General features: G+C 38.3%; 3 protein-coding genes across 6 annotated transcripts; 1 reads left to right on the top strand and 2 right to left on the bottom strand.

Moving 5' to 3' along the window:
- Positions 1-4,510: 4,510 nt before the first annotated feature.
- On the bottom strand, positions 4,511-11,416 carry Atg5 (autophagy protein 5). Of its 2 annotated transcripts, none has more exons than XM_086982910.1 (6): positions 11,314-11,416; positions 9,168-9,331; positions 8,414-8,644; positions 8,147-8,272; positions 7,863-7,949; positions 4,511-7,245 (listed from the first exon to the last, which is right to left on the bottom strand). In XM_086982910.1, the coding sequence occupies exons 2-6, from the start codon at positions 9,327-9,329 to the stop codon at positions 6,691-6,693; spliced, it is 1,161 nt and encodes a 386-aa protein (XP_086839036.1). In that variant the 5' UTR covers positions 9,330-9,331; positions 11,314-11,416; the 3' UTR covers positions 4,511-6,690. The 2 variants fall into 2 exon arrangements, with proteins under 2 accessions (XP_086839036.1, XP_022655162.1); XM_022799427.2 differs by lacking the exon at positions 11,314-11,416 and adding an exon at positions 10,167-10,374.
- Positions 11,417-11,446: 30 nt separating this feature from the next.
- On the top strand, positions 11,447-13,919 carry hd (humpty dumpty). The gene has a single exon (XM_022799118.2). It carries the CDS (start codon positions 11,706-11,708, stop codon positions 13,314-13,316), a length of 1,611 nt encoding a protein of 536 aa, XP_022654853.1. The 5' UTR covers positions 11,447-11,705; the 3' UTR covers positions 13,317-13,919.
- LOC111247779 (pyrimidodiazepine synthase-like) lies at positions 13,916-16,886 on the bottom strand. 3 transcript variants are annotated; one of them, XM_022799119.2, is made up of 8 exons: positions 16,731-16,886; positions 16,493-16,553; positions 15,987-16,092; positions 15,710-15,835; positions 15,484-15,553; positions 15,230-15,374; positions 14,544-14,640; positions 13,916-14,216 (listed from the first exon to the last, which is right to left on the bottom strand). In XM_022799119.2, the coding sequence occupies exons 2-8, from the start codon at positions 16,521-16,523 to the stop codon at positions 14,075-14,077; spliced, it is 717 nt and encodes a 238-aa protein (XP_022654854.1). In that variant the 5' UTR covers positions 16,524-16,553; positions 16,731-16,886; the 3' UTR covers positions 13,916-14,074. The 3 variants fall into 3 exon arrangements, with proteins under 3 accessions (XP_022654854.1, XP_022654855.1, XP_086839037.1); XM_022799120.2 differs by having other exon boundaries at positions 16,644-16,796; XM_086982911.1 differs by having other exon boundaries at positions 16,493-16,573; positions 16,644-16,789.
- Between the last annotated feature and the right edge of the window lie 87 nt (positions 16,887-16,973).

Genomic DNA, 16,973 nt, shown 5'->3' with positions numbered 1-16,973 from the left:
TACATCATAGAGGTCGGATACTACATGACTAGCTACATCGGTAGCCGCTGTTCGTTGGATTGCGGGCCCGTATCAACCAGTAGGAGACAGCGATGTCACTGCTCAATGAAATTTAAGGGCAAGGGAAAATGGAAAGGGCGTGAGGAGCCTTGAGGCCAAACAATGGCAGCAAAATATGTCCAATTAGTTCGAGGCCAAGACAACGCAGTTTCGGTAAATTATTTAAAGAAAACATCCACTTACTATCCACATTACATAAGCGAGCGAACTTCATCATTCAATGGGCTAGGAATATTATTGATATCTGAGGAGCGAAATATGGATTATTTAGGAAACGCAAAGCTGACAAAGAGGAGCTAATGAAACAGGATTGAAGGGTCTCTCAAAATATCAGTTCATTTACTTGAAAATTGAAAAAAAGTTTCGCAGTACCAGTGTTTCGGGTTTAGTATTCCCAGGTGAAATAGAGGTTACTTATAACTTAATCAGTTAACTCAGTTAGAAAAATTTTGTACGGATAATATTTATTGGTCTTATTCAGATCACCAACTAGAGCCAACATTTTCATAGAAAAAAGCGTCTTTTTTTTTTAAAGATACACGCTAAACATCAATCATATTGACAAATTCTTTTCTTGTTTTTGCGAAATCTGCAGAAATAGTAGGTGTTCGTGGAAAACTTCGTAGAAACCTGTTGAAAGTGTCGATTTGTTAAATAAAAGATTAACTATAACTATTGCTGCTGCACGAAGTTGCTATGTAAGATTTAAATATATCAGTTACACGCATGAAAAAAACGGTCTCTTTAGGAAAGTCTCACGGACGAGTGAACCATTATCATCGCCCGAACTGTTTTCAACGATTTCTCAACAGTTTTTTTACATTCAGCATCAAGACAAACGTCGAAGAGAAAGTGGAGTTCGATCGATGCAGACGCTATCTTCAACAGATAAATTATGAACGGCTGTGTTCTGCGAAATAAAGCGCAAAGTTCTACTACGTTGAGATCATTGTCCTTCATTTCGGACTTGATTTATGCTATGTAATTCAGGATGGAGTGACGATCTGCATACAAATGTCGGTCGTGATAATAGTTTCATATCAATATATGCTGCCCGTACTCTTGGTAACGGCATAAGGGCTTTGCCGCACAGGCATAAATCATACAGCGGCCGAATACGGTAATTTATTTATTAACAGGTGTATCACACGCAATAAAAAGACTGCGTAATTCTCAAAGTTACAAGTGAGCGCCTACCGTTATTTTGAGCTGTTCAGATTATTCTCTATCCTTTATTGAAATCAGCTTAGTAAGTTTATTAAAAAAATTCGCCTTTGTCATGTTAAATATAGGGAGAACCGCGTGTTTTTTATTGCCAGATTACGAATTTTCAGTGCGGCAGAATGCTGTATGGCAGTAGAATACTCAAAGGTCTCCCGTCCTAATTATTTATTCCCAGTATTGGAATGGGTACACGGTAGCGTTGTTTCTTAGCGGTATTTATCGGTTCAGTAGGTTGATAGAAAATATACGTCGCATCCTATTCGAGAGAAAAACAAGATTCTAAATATAGTTGTTACATTGGCGTACGTCGTTAATGACATACGAAACGGAACTGCTCGTCCCCGTGACAGGCTAATGCTTTGGGACATGCTGCGATTTCAGTCCGCCCTCGGGTATAGACATGGTTTGTTTCGTGGCCGAAGCCAGCCGTTTGATAAAATGCCTGACGATGATACCGAACTACCAATTGAAGCACGGAGACGAAGACAGTTTGTTGACAATGTCATACAGTTATTTACATTAATCGATTTACCTAACCGAAACAATAAGGTCTAACATAAGGGCAATGTCCTTATAGCATGTAATAAATGTGTCGAAGCCTTATTTCGGTAGATACTTACTTATTCATAATTTTGAAGGCACCTGACTTTTCAGAGTCACTTTGCAGCTTCATACGACAGTTTAGACACTGTTTTCGTAATCTAGTTTGTGATCAGCATTCGTACGTGTACACTCATCATATGCTACTTGTTTTATATGCTACCTATTTTCGATTCGTTACTGCACGCGCTTAATAAATCAACTATGGCATTTGCTTGGCGCCTTTATTTGCTCACACCTTATTAAATTCACTATTATCTACATTTGTAATGATGCGATAATAGAAGTAATAATTATGGTCTTCTGAATTGCAACGAGAGTAGCTATGCACAAGCGTATTAAAAAATGATAGAGACCATAGATAATGAAGAACAAATGCAAAACTACGTCGCTGTTTTTGCTGCCAAATTATCCTCTATCATCGCCGCTGCCATTCATAATTAGAGATCAGCTAATTAAGGGACTATTTTGTGGGGCAGTTTTCATTTATGCGATATGATGTCGACTATATGAGTTTAAATAAACAATAACCTTGTTGAATGACGGACAGTAGAGAAGCGAGGGAAAAGGAGGAACACGAGGGGAGCTCCCCATTCGTTGCATTAGTAGGCAAAGCCAAAACGTTGAAAACAAATAAACGCGTAGCAATATACAGGAAAAGTGATTTGTCGATAGCAAAAAGGTGTTTCGTGTAGGTAGGTGACTCTCGGCTATTGCCTCTACTACAAACTTCGATACCTTTGTTTCAAGGGGCTACGCGGTACAATACTATCTATCTTATCAAGGGGGAAAGAAGCTACTATCATATATTTTATTAACATTTGTTTTCTATATTGTATTTTTGGTGGAAGATCAAAATGTGATTACGTCTATATTCAAACCAAGATCACCTCGATGTTGCTCTGATTTCTGTCCAAATCTGCTAACTCGTATGGACAATAGCAGTAGTTATCATCCTATATTACAAATTAAGGGATACTTATGCGCAGTGCGGATACATTTTACGCAATCTATTGAAATCGCTCCAGTTGGCATAAAAACGCACGAAACATTCGTTAATATCGATTGTGAAGAAAAAGGTAAACCTGGATAGTTTTGGCGACAACACTTTACTTAATTTGGCGTTATAAAAGTGCTCTACGGAAGCTCTTATAAGACTCAATAAAAAAAAAAAACGCAACTGTTTGTCCTACTGTAGCGAATAGTACGATTAGTGAATCCAACCAATAAAATCCAACAAATGTTTTATTTCCTAAGACTGGGTGGCATACTTTCAGACCCATCGCAACCCAAAGTTTCTCTGTGATTAAGCACATTTTCTCTGTACTGTACGAAAAGACGACGACCATCAATTTCCAGTTCGATTTCCGTGCTTACAGTTTCAGTATGATAGTCAGTGAATATTAATAACAATGACGAACTCGGACAGTAATGTTGGAATATCAACACTTTCCCGCAATAAATAAACACCAACAAATTGATTCGATCTTAGTTCGCGTATAATGTCAATTCTCTCTAACGCACCAATGTCTGTATTTAGGTAACTCATTCTCATATGCTCGGTTAGCTTTTCTTACTATGAAATGTGTCATAGACATTAAGGTTTAACGGACGCACGTTTACTGCCTGTGACAGTTATCCGTAGCAATTGTTAAAAAGTACGCGATTGAATAAATGAAAGTACAAAATGCGATTAGCGCAGCGCTTACCGTGCCTATTTACAGTAGAGTCAATAAAATTGTTATTTACTTGAAACTTTATAAATTAGATATTAACTTTTTGTGCAAACCTGCAAGCTAAATAAAACTGTGTGGACGGAACTTCGGTAAATGCGTGAACTTTATAAAGCCGTTTAGTCTTAGTTGATGCTTAGACATTTCAGCAACTTATGTTTACATAGTAAGTTAAGTGTAGTTCATTACTGTATGTGTAGTCATACCACTGTCTATTACATTGTGTGTGTGCAAATAGTTGCGGAGGGGATGAGTGCTTACCTGCAGAAGTATCGCGAATGTATTGAATATATAAGGCTAAATAAGGTTTCCATGCACAAAAATAATAATCAACGGATCATTTAACAATAATAATTAGGTATACTTATTCATTAGCCAAAGCTTATTCTTTTTACATTTCACCTGTTTCAAAAAACGGGAGCGGATATATATAAATATATTTGTACAAACGAAGTCGACTTTAGAAAGCCTTTGCCAAATATGGCGATCGCTCAGCTTGTATTTGAACTCGAAGCACTTCGTCGTATTATTCTACTGATTAGGCTTCCGTGCATGATGCCTCATAAATTGCATACCATGAGCAATCAAAGATAGCGTATTTCACCATCATTAATTGATTTCTAAATCGACATTTTTACCAGATATCGTTTTTCAGCTGACGCAATGTCTATTGTCTATGGACCGTTTTGATCTGTTCATACGGAATTTAGTCGTTCATTATTCTTGACTAAGCCTTGTTGATTTAGTCCTTCTAAAGCTCTGTACAAAATAATTATAAATGCATTAAAATTATACACGATTCGACACTCAGTGGAAATGCCATTTGCTGCTCCAGTTGCAGAGTCGAGTTCACGGCAAATATACCTAAAATATTAGACAGAATACAAACCAACTGACATCTGTATGTGTGACGCATAAGAAATTATTTATTTGGATCGCGTTCGTCTCCTGTAACGTTATGTCTATAAAATTCGATTAGATTCATTTAACAATACCATATACTTTATATGTAAATATGTACAGCTAACAATCAGAAAAAATTCAGCGTTATTTCCTATGCTCCTGTTGCTTGTAACGTACTTGAAGTACTCTTCTAGAACCCACAAGCGTTCCGTAACGCGCCCACACCCCACAAATACAGACAGCTCTCGCAAAGCACAACCTCGAACATACTGATCGATCAAGTAAATGTTTCAGTGAAAAATCGCCCAAGGACAGGTATACACAGCTGGGTATTTATCATTTGGAATTTGCTTCTCTTCCAGACATTTTTTTATTCGAGGTTTTGATCGATAATACAACTGCGCGTGTCACGAGGAGTTATGCGATTTCAAGTGTGACGCCAATACGACCACTCGAGGCACGTCTTTTGTTTTCATGGACGTAAAAGCATTCGTTTGCATGATTCTTCACAGTTACCACTACCGTGATAAATAAGACCCAATGACGTTTGTCTAGGCGATGAGCACAGGAATAATGATAGTAATATCTTCGTTGATATAACCTACTATAAAATGAAACCTTACGTACTAGGCATCACTTTGAACACAGATCAAACGTTGCTGAAGACGTGAATTCGACAGGTTTATGCTATTGGCCAACACTGAAGAGTGTTTTCTTGACGACTCCGAACAAGACATCTTATTGATGTTCCGAGTTTACTTCAGATTTCATATAAATTAATGAAATGGGAAAGGCTGTCGAATGTTTAACAAAAAAAGCTGTTTAGCTAGACGGATGCAAGCCGTATCAATAACGAGTAGATAAAATTCTTGATAGCTACTCGGTACTCAACTTACGTACAACGTTTTTTCTTCGGAAATATCTTATATAATAAATATATAACAAATAAAAAAAAATAATAAAACAACTACTTCCATGGACTGTTATTGTGCGATGGCACCTATTTCCGTATGTGCAGGATATTAACGACCTCTGTCATACTCTCATCTGTTAAGGATCTTTGAACCAAATAGTTATTGTTAAGTTAAAATCGGTATGACTAGTGCTAGCTACTTAACACCGTGAAAGAAACTTTTAGACATATTTAACCGTTGGTATTCAGGTCCATCGTGTACGATGTTACATACAAGATTTTTGACTCTATCTACAACGTCGTACCCATTAATGATTGCAATGACCTCATGCATAATCGCGGAATGGCGAAGTTTCCAAATTTGATTTTTATTTTTGTAACGGTCGCGATGCCAGGCCCCACATTTAAACAAATCAAAAGTCAAATTTACTGCGCCTTAGCCATTACTTTAATGATCTCATGTGTGAAACAATTGTGTCACACAATCTAGGTGATTATTGCTACATAATCATTTCGGATATCATATCAGTAGCTGGCTTTCGCATACCGTAATCAAAGAAATCGGTAGGAAAGTTGTTTGTAAGACAAGCGAAATGCTTTTGCGGCCTTTGAGTAGTTATTTATAGGCGATCAGTAAAAAGGCTAAAATGATTGATCTCGTTACGTATGATAGTCATGTTTGTTGATTGCTGAAGCAACACAATTATTCTTAGAATTAAACAGTAGTAAATAAACCTTTGAAAAGATAAAATATAGGCAGCCACAACTTGTCAAAGGGTCATTTTTTCAAGATCGATAAGTATCGACCTTTGCCTATATTTGCTTGTTATATGGCAGTCTCCTCTATTCTTTGCTTTATTCAATTGTATTTCTATTCTTAGGCAACAAATAATTCCAGCATATTACAATTAGCATTAAACATTAATGCAAAAAAAACGTTTTGGCTCATAGGTTCCTACACGTAAATTACATCAGATATGGACTCAGTTGCAACATTCAAGTCAAGCTTATTTTTACTATCATGACTGTATTAAAACTGATTTTTATGTTAATCGTGTCCGTCCTTTGTCTTCATTGTTTATTCGTATGACACTTACCCTAGACCATAAACATACCGATACACTTGTTTTTTTTAGAATTGGAATCAGTTGCATGATTAATGGTTCTTTTCTGAATGAGTTCACGCTGTGTAGAGCCAGTAACATTCATTGTCATTGTTTTCTCAATAGACTCTCTTTATACATCGGTGGAAGTTATTTAAACGATTGCCGTTTTTTTTCGCTGGCGAACAACTACGTATAAAAAATTATCGGCATAACTCATGTTTATTGCCAGCCATTGAAGTGGTGCATCTAGTGGAACGGGAATACCATGCAGAATCACCTCCATATCCTCTCCCCACTCATAGGACGATGCAGGAAGTTTGCCATTATTTTCCGTTGACTCTTGCGGCTTTCCCTTGTGTGTGCTACGAGAATCATTTTTTACAGTTTCTGTTCCATCTCCGCCTGCTATAACCCTACGCTCTGTCGTACCAGGAGAACTTTCGGTGTCAGGGGTTTGCGTTCCATCTTCTGCGGCTAAACATTGATTGCAGTCCTCTTTTTTCGACAAATCATGTAGCTCTGGTGTCACTGTCGGCTTACCCTGATTTTGAGGCCTCGTAAACCACAAACGAAGAACGTGTCGAAGGGTAATTGGCTGCTTGCTATTATCTGGCAAACCGTCGCTTGATCCACTCATCGGGACGAGTTTTTGTATCTGATAGACAACGGGTGGAGCGGTCGTTGAGACTTCTGTGCCAGGCGAAGACTGAAACCAATAAGACAAACTTCAGCATCGGGTCGCTTTAGCTTTTTTTTTTAAAAGAAACTAGTGAAAACGTTACTTTCTTTTTATGTAAAATATGCTGAACGTCAGGAACTTCGAAATGGACTAAAAGCCACGACTTTCCCGCTTACTGTGACCTATTCTTGTGAAAATTATGATTTTTATTCTAGATAAATAGCATAACCATAAGACTGCTATGACTGTGATAATGAATTTTCCCGACGACATACAGTTAAGTATTTTTCTTTGAAACGTTTCCTATTTCCAATCGCATTTTGAATTTTTAATACGTTGCATACATTACAACGTTATACGACAATATTGTTTTCATGCACGTTTGTGAAGTCCACCTTTGTCACAATAAAGATGTATTCATGATAAAGTAAATCCACACGTATTTAGGCTTACCATACCAACTTACTTTCTAGGTAATATATACCAGCTAATCTGAAGTACCAGATCTATCCATAAGAAAATATGGTTCAGTCGGTCAGGCATTTCACCTGATATCAACCAATTTTCGACGCAACAGACAACCAACATGTTTGTGATAATGATGCTTACGAGTAACGTGGTCATTATTTATCCTAAATACTTACTTGTAATAAGAATATCCGCAGAGGGATGTGCTTCCAGGTTTCGCTGGTGAACATCAACTTTCGATTAACTGCCCAAAAAGATTCCGCCTGTGAACAAATAGAGACAACGCTTAAAGCCAGCAGACAAAAGAAACATTATTGCATCAATGCAAAATGAAAATACTGAAGCAGATTCTAATAGTAATGTGATTAATATATGACCTATGGTGTTAGCAGTTGGTTGGATTAACGAGATCCAATTTTTTCCGATGAAGAATAAATCGAACTCGTGCTTAAATTTATACCTGTAGGGCGTATAATGCAGCCGTCATTTGTCTTCGTTCACTTTGAGTCATGGCTGTCATAATTTTCTTGCGGGTCTTCAGAAAATCCGCCTCTTTGACACTGTTCATGAACTGTGCTTCCGCCACCTGAGAGCGCAAATCGACAAGACCATAACACCTTAACACTTATTGATGGAATCATAATACTTGCTGTTATATAGTCAGCCGATAAAGCGTATTTATGCGCTTATGATTCATCAGAACAAAATGCAAAGCCAATCAGCGTACCTGTTTCGTTTCACAGGCTATGAGTTCTTTATCAGGGAAATCACGGAAATGAATAATAATTGTCCATGGCAGTTTCCCACCTCCATGTAAGTCATATAACAGCCCTATTGGCAGGTGCCATCGAAGCATCACAGAACCACTCAGAACCGAAGTGGTATTAATGGGCGTCTCGAGCCATAATTGCGATGAACGATGTTCTTCTGCGACGAACGGTGAAAAGTAACGTTGCACCTGGTCAGAGAAAAGACAAACGAACCAACGTTCGTAGTACGAAACATTAGTTTTAAATACATATAAGAACAATCGTCAATTGTAAACATCTTCCACTGGCAACTTAGCATGAAAAAAATATTTCAAGGTATATAGTGGGTATGCGGTACAGCGCAAATTCAGACTGCTTAATTCGATGTCTAGCTGAAGATATTGCACCGGTAACATAGTATGTTCCAGATGAATGGTAGAGCGTACAAGGCTAAAATTTCCACAGTTCCTATTTCATAGTTTTCTTTCTACGATTTTTTATAGTTCGCATGTGCTATGTACATCGCCAAAGAAACGATGCTTTCAATTAGTAATTACCATAGTGCTTTCGGGCGTCACCTAATATGATTGAATCTGACAACTTTTTGTCGCATTCTGTGAAGACATCATTTGCCCATCTATTATATCTGTTACCATCGAAAATCAAAGAAACAAAAAGGTTAATGGACGAGTAAACCACTAAAATAGTATGCACAAGATTGTCAACACCAACCTTCTCCCATATGAAGGGAAGATACGATATTCTTGGCAACATTATAAAAAATGGATCTGGCGCTTCTATAGAGCTGCAGTCCTGTGCAGCCAACCTAAAGCAAACGGGTATTTGGCCGCTCCAAACTTTGCTCACGGTGTTTCGATCTTCGCAGTGCAGCATCGCTGAAAAAGTTCCCACTCAGGTTAGCGTGAAAGGTAGCGTTTCTACACAGTACGCAGTAGCGTAACGATACCCAACACGCGCTGTCATTATTGATACTATATATTTGATAACTAAAAGATTTACCTCAACAAATCTTTTGCTGCTTGCACTAAAACTTACTTCACTTCCCTTCTTCATTTCACTTAATATATTCAAATTTTGTTTTTAAATGTGATTTCAAGAATTTTAAAATTCACTTAAAAAATGTTGAAAATTTGCTATGTCGTCTCACATAACGCAGACTATTTGCTTATTCAGTTAGATGCTAAAATCACTAGATGCAAAAAAAATACTAAAATTATGCTCCGTTAAAATTTTTTTTCACTTGAACCTGCACAAGATACATCCGGCATTCAGGAGTTATGAAGGGCTTACAGACCGTCTCCTATTTTTTCTATATTAATCCCTTTTATTGATAGTTGTCCTGATGATGAAAAATAGGTGGTGTATGTGGAAGAACAAAGATTCTAGCTGTAACCGACTGAATTCCAGAGGATACAGTTGATTTTATTCATAAATATTAAAAAATGCAAAAAATTATGTCTAAACACTCCTTAATTGAATTTTTGAATCATCAAATAAACAACCTGTTATAATCGCAATTTACGGGATGCACCAATATCGACTTTACCATATTTCGCATGTCGTGTAGTGATATACCTACTACTACTTTTTAATGTTTTTTTTTCTCAAAGTTATCGTTTTTATGCTTTGACGTTTTATGCACATTTCTATATTATCTGGCCATTATTTTTATTTAGAGAAATACAAAGTCGTCTAGTTGAGTGAGCTGACCTGCTCTGTCCTGGTCAAGTCCGTTCGATGAACACTGGCTTAGTCTCTTCAACTGAATTCCACCAATGTTTGAATATTTTGTTGTGCACGCAACACAATAATGTTACTAAATTTCGGAAAGACACCTAAAATAGGTAGAAAGACTCCTGCTGTGGTGTCTGTGTTGTTAAATGTTAAAAACTCACAAGAGAGGGCTACTATTTACGAATTTACACAGGAGCAGACGACAATGTGCATTGATCTCTGCTGAATTTTCCGTGCGGGGGCATACAACAAAAGCAGCAGAACTATTCACACCTCGATATCCAAGAGGAATCATTACATCTACCATGGTAACCTTAATGGAACAATAAAAGGCCGTTGCACTTTGTCTACACACTAATTAACACCTCGGTTTAATCGAACATAGATGTGTTCAGTACTTGCTTTGGAAAATACTTGTATTACAATCGTACAAAACAAATTTTAACCAAATAATCAAGTGCAGAAAAAACACATATTTCACACAAGAAAAACACAAATATTCACATTAAATATTTCGTTAATAAAATACTCTGAAGCATACTTAGTTACCTAGCGGCAAAAAGTTGTCGATATTAGCCGACGGTATGGATTATGCACAAAGTGCTAAACAATAACCTAGGTGAGCGGTGAGCAAAAGGCTAAAAGTCTTTAATCTCTAGAAATCGTGCTTACCAAGAGAGTTTAATGTAATCAATGGTATGGTGAAAGATAATTCAACAATTTATCGGTTAAATCAACTTTATGCCCTCGAACGATATTACAGTGGCAAGTAACCCGAACAGGTGATTCTGCCTCTGATTTTCATCGAAAAACGTTGATGCGTTTCGGGGAGAGTCGCTGTGTTGTCTTGTAATTTCTTTCCTTTCTTTATCCAGTCTTTATAAAGACAAATACTTTTTTCTTTTCAATATAGGTCACATGCAAATAACCTTTATTTGCATTAGGGTGTTTGTACATCAACGTGCGCTGTGTTTTGATCTCGATGCGAGGAAAAAAAATGTGAGAAAAAAAAGCAAAAACGGCTTGACCAAGTAAAACAAAAAACGGTTATAATAACACCACGTAAGTACTAAGCACATTTTTAGTAAATTTTTATTTATCTCGCCAAAATTTTATTCGTTACCGTCTTTCTGTCTCACGCTGTGTCTACCAATGCACCGGTTGACTACTCCAGTTGATCGCAGTATTGTGAATCGTCAAGCCCGTCTGTCTTCGGCTCAGCAGAGACAGGGCGCCATATTGGCGGACAATATTTGTTTCGCGTTGTGGCGGTTAGGTGGCGTAACTATTGCCAGTAAATTCATCGTTAGTTTTGTGAATTTTTGTCGTTTTGTCTCTGTGAAAGCTCTAACTATTACTGATCCTTTTTGAGAATAGATAAACCTCGTTTCACTACAGCACATCGTCGTGTAATTGTGTAATCGATTTAAGCAATATATGTAATTTCGAATGAGCCAAATCGTCGTTATCGCAATTTGATGAAGTGGTGCGCACTACTATTTTTACGTAACAGTCATGGCTGTTAATGATCCAGTAGACTTTATGAAACCAAAGACTGTTTCGATTCGACGAAAAATACGTGCCACCAAGGTACTGCCAAAAAAGAATGAGCTTGAAGTCAGAAAAAGTCAGGATATTTGTTCAGCAAATGGTTTGTCTACCAGGTCTGCACCGGTCAACCCGTTTCGCCGGGCTGTCAAACGTTCGAGAGAAGGCGACGAAGCCGATGACACAGTCCAGCCTAAACTAAAAAAAGAGCAAAACGCTGGAAATCTAATCCAAATCACATTTAGCTTGCCCGTTGTTGATCCTAAATTAGCCGCATTGCCAGTAGAGCTACCGCCAGCGCCCGTAGCAAAACCTTTACGACATATGCCTATTGACTGGTGTTTGAAGACGAAGGTGCGTTTTACTTCGCCAAAGCAGCTGCCATGGAGTGGAATTTTAAAGACGACTGAAGAGGCGAGTGGCATAACTCGGTCCGTGCGCGCTTTAGTCGACCAGCAAAATGATACATCAGCTCAGACACGGTTTCATCAGAATTGCCTTTTCTGGCAGCATCCGTCATTACCATGGGTGTCCCTTTTTCCACGGCAAGGTCAAAAACGATTTGAAGGCACACAGCTAGTTGACAGCCGGTTCCATGAAGTTCTCCAGCTAGATTTCCGACAAAGTTTTAAGAGCCTCTATCAGTTACTACGTGCGAGACAGTGTGCTTTCTTCTACCTTTGTGGACCAGAGTTTACAGCATTGTTTCGCGCAACGGGAACCAGCGGCCTGAGTGATATTCATGCCCTAATATCGCCAACAAGCAAAGGATTCCGAAATACATTGAAAGAGAAGGGTATCGACTTTCAGATGCCGTTACGAAGTGTTATTTCAGCTACAGAAGTGAATGGAACCTCAGAAGATGATGACTTCTTCGAGAGTATCGGCTTAACTCAAGAAGACTTTGTTGCAGATAAACATCGTAACAATTCAGCCTCTGATACAGAGTCAGGTCCAGGGTCCTGTGTGGTGGTAATAGGGGAGGATTCTCAAGCACTCTTTAATCATTTGCTCAACACCGATTTGTCGATTTCTGTTGGCTCACAAGCTGGTATACCGCCAACGCTGCTGGCACCAGTTGCATTTCATGGTGCAGCTCTCCGCTCGCTTAAAGTTCGTCAGACTTGGTTCCGAAATCAGCAGGATCAACGGCTACATGCCATTGAGATGATAGGACCGATTATGCCGCACGTAGTCGATGCTATAAGTACGTTGCTTGCTGAAACACAGGAGCGCTTTACAATGTTGGCTACTCCGACGCCGGGTTCCACCGCTTTCAGCAGGACAATCAACCAGGTGGATAATAGCATGAAGACAGCTATCAGTGTTCCTGGCTGCAATAACAGTGGTAGCGAGGCTAAGGACGACCTAAACGATCAGGCCGGTTCAAACAATGGGGATCGAGATGGTCATGGTTCAGGATCTGGGGCTCCAGAGGCATTTGCCGTTGAAGCACTCAAGGACTGTGGACTACCAGAAACGTTCATCAAGCGATTGTGCTCCACGACTGAGGATCATGGCACCATTATCGAGGCAGAGATGCATGGCGGTAGCTTTTATATTAATACGTGCGCTTAAAAGAGCGAGATACTGTACAGAATTTGTATATGTAGTTGTAGGTTATATGTAATTGTAGGTCTACATCAGTCACAGGCTTTGTTTAAGTAATGTAATTGTAGGTCTAGTAATGTAATTGTAGGTCTACATCAATCACAGGCTTTGTTTAAATTAGCATTATTTATAGCAAATAACCTAACCTAGCATTATTCAGAATTTATATATGTAATTGTAGGTCTACATCAATCACATGCTTTGATTGTGAATTAGCATTATATATAGCATACATAGAAAATACATAGCATTTAATTGATTTAGAGTGATAAGAAAAACTACATAAGAAGATTTACACGGAGTGCATAAGTACAGAGACGATAATGGCAGTTCGTAAAAGAGGCGAAACCTGTGACTACTTCCTGTGGCTCCTTGTGGGTGAGATCACAGTGCCAAATACGTCAACGATAAATTTGTGATCAAATAGATCAAATATATCGAAACAATGAATTCGTAATCACAATAGAAAATATTTGTTGAAAGATTGTGATCTCTTATCTATAATATGATCAGCGATTGCTGTCTGTTATGACAGTCGTTCACAATACCAAATAAATATATCGAAATTCATTTCGAGTTTCAATCTAGAATAGATTACGATATAGAGTCGAAAGTTTTATTCTTTTTTCTTGATTATACGCATATGTAAGAAAGTAGTTAGAATGCACGAAAGTAGACGAAGATAAGACGTATCCGAGTGTATGTTTCTTGGTAGTGTAGCAGTGTTAAAGACCAAGATCGTAATTGGCGTTTCCCGCAATTTTCAGTCTCATGTACTCAGCGAGATGATCCTGGTTCACGAGTTTCATCACTTCGGGGGTAGACGACATTGAATCTATCCAGGATGCAATGAGAGGATACTTTTCCCTGTAAGAACACGGAATTTGTTAGGTCTAGTTCTTAGAGAGATACTTTTCCCTGTAAGAACACGGAATTTCATAGATCTAGTTCTAAGAAACTCTTTACACTTCTTTGTTTGTGTAAAGAGTTTCTCAACTTCGAATCTAGAACACAAATACTTCTAATCTAGAAAAGAAACAATAGTAGTAGAAACTAGAATTTACCTAGGAATTTTCAGATCTGCGTTTGTGTAAAGAGTTTCTCAACTTCTAATCTAGAAAACAGAAAACATGGTAGTAAGAGTTTCTCAACTTCTAATCTAGAAAACAAACAGTAGTAGAAACTAGAATTTACCTAGGAATTTTCAGATCTGCGTAGAGGGTAGTCAGTCCAATTGCGATCTGGAAGAACGGCCAGATCATGAGATCTGTAAATCCTGGCTTATCATTACCTGTGCAACACAAAAAAATCTTTATTTAGTGCAATCGGATAATGAATGAGATAATTCCTTAGCATACGCCAAAAAAAAAACTGCATAAACTTTTTTGTGAAACTTTTTGGCATCTAAAAATACCCGCGACGTATTTGCTGTGAATACTAAAACCCACTGAACGTCAGGAATTGAGACAGCAAATGTGAATGCACGATAAGCTGTGTTTCTGTGTGGGTGAAATGCATTGCTCGGCGACTACTAGCACATCCGTGACAATTGCATTCTATGGAAGACCGCATTTATAGTAGCGAAATGGGAGGACCACATTTATAGTAGCGAAATGGGCTGGGGTTTACTTATCCTGTGTAGAACACATTTCGATAAACACAACATTTCGATAAACACAACATTTCGATAAACACAACATTTCGATAAACACAACATTTCGATAAACACAACATTTCGATAAACACAACATTTCGATAAACACAACATTTCGATAAACACAACATTTCGATAAACACAACATTTCGATAAAATGGTACGAACCTCCAAGAAATTTCATGCCATTTCGATAAACACAACATTTCGATAAAATGCTACGAACCTCCAAGAAATTTCATGCCCCTTTTCTTAAGTTCGTCTTCGACGACTGCTGCATTCGACCAGAATGCGTCAAATCCTTCAGCATACTGCTCTTTATTAAAATACACCTTGAAAATGGGGGAGAAAACAAACGACTCGAGAAAGACCTGCGAAAGATTAGCAGAGGATGAATTGTTATTTGGATGATTATCGTGTGAGTACTATACTATTCCTTTTTTATTTATTTTTTTTTTTTACAAAATAGAAATGTCTTACTTTGTCTAGAGCTTTTTTGTACGGGTCTTGAGGAAGGAGCTTGCGACCACTGCATGTCTCATCCAAGTACCTGAAATAATGATATACTGATGATTAATGATGTACTGATTATATAATAATGATAGGTTAATACAACAAAATGAATGATGATATCACCGAGTGATAATATGATTGTACGGATATGATGGACTTACTGACTTGCTCTGAAATAACATAAGTGACTTACTCTGAAATAACCATGGACTCCGGTAGGAGAACTCCGTCGTTTTCAAGAAGAGGGACCTTTCCTGATGGTGACTTGCCAAGATACCACTCCGGTTTTGATGCCAGATTGATATTAACCACCTCGTGGCTGTTATGATGTTATCCATACGTTAGTGATTTATGTTACCCACACATTACGTTATCCAGTCATTAGTGATTTATACTGAATATACATTATTATCCAGTCATTAGTGATTTATACTGAATATACATTAGTGAGATATACATTAGTGACTTACGGAATTTCTTTCGCGAGGAGAACGAGGAGTGAACGCGAGGCAAATGGGCAGAAACGCATCGAGTAGATCCGGAGCTGCCCCGCAGCACGGGATGGCTCAGTTGAACCTTAAACAAATTGGGGGTGGGATGGATATTATGAACTATGGGTGGGATGGATCCAAGTTGAACCTTAAACAACTATGGGGTGGGATAGGGATGGATGGGGTGGGATAGGGATGGATATTATCAAATACGGGTGGGATGGATCCAAGTTAAACCTTGATCCAAGTTGAACCTTACACAACTATTTGAACCTTACACAACTATTGGGTGGGATGGATGCAAGTTATACAACTATGGGGTGGGATGGATTCAATGTTGAACCTTAAACAACTATCGGGCGGGATGGATCCAACAAGAAAAACGAGTTTCGGGTGGGATGGATCCAACAAGAAAATCGAGTTCATATAGTAAATGCTTTGTAAAATATAAAAAAATAAGTAAAATTATCGTATCCTTTCTGTACCAGCTGCGAACGCAGTCGCCGGCGGAGTCATCGTAGACGCGGAGCTGTTGTGTGTTGACAACTGAAACCATTTTAAACAGTCTGCATTAATTCGGTAAGCTCACCCTGTGCCAAAGTCTCACACGGTCAAACATTAATTCGGTAAGCTCACCTCACAGTATAGAGCTTCCTCACTGTGCTGATTGACAACCTAAACAATTTTATCGCTCCTCTACAAGTGTTAATGAGCTACACATACCGAGGTAGGGTTCTGTTGATTTTTTGGTAGCGGACGACACCGCGTATCACCAAACACAAGGACGGTTTCGCTTAGCAGTAGGCGAGCTCCGTATTGACTACTGTGGTTAGATCAATGGTCGCCGCATTTAATAGTCTTTCGAGCGACTCGATTTTTCGGGCAATTGGATTTTTTAGCCGATTAAATTTTTCGAGCCATTATTCTGCAAAGTCGCGGATAGATGGATTAATCGCTGTCGCCGTA

Source organism: Varroa destructor, unplaced genomic scaffold, assembly GCF_002443255.2.
Source record: "Varroa destructor unplaced genomic scaffold, Vdes_3.0 BEIS01000003.1, whole genome shotgun sequence".
In the NCBI taxonomy this organism is placed as follows: domain Eukaryota; kingdom Metazoa; phylum Arthropoda; class Arachnida; order Mesostigmata; family Varroidae; genus Varroa; species Varroa destructor.
This window is presented reverse-complemented; position numbering and strand designations above follow the sequence as displayed.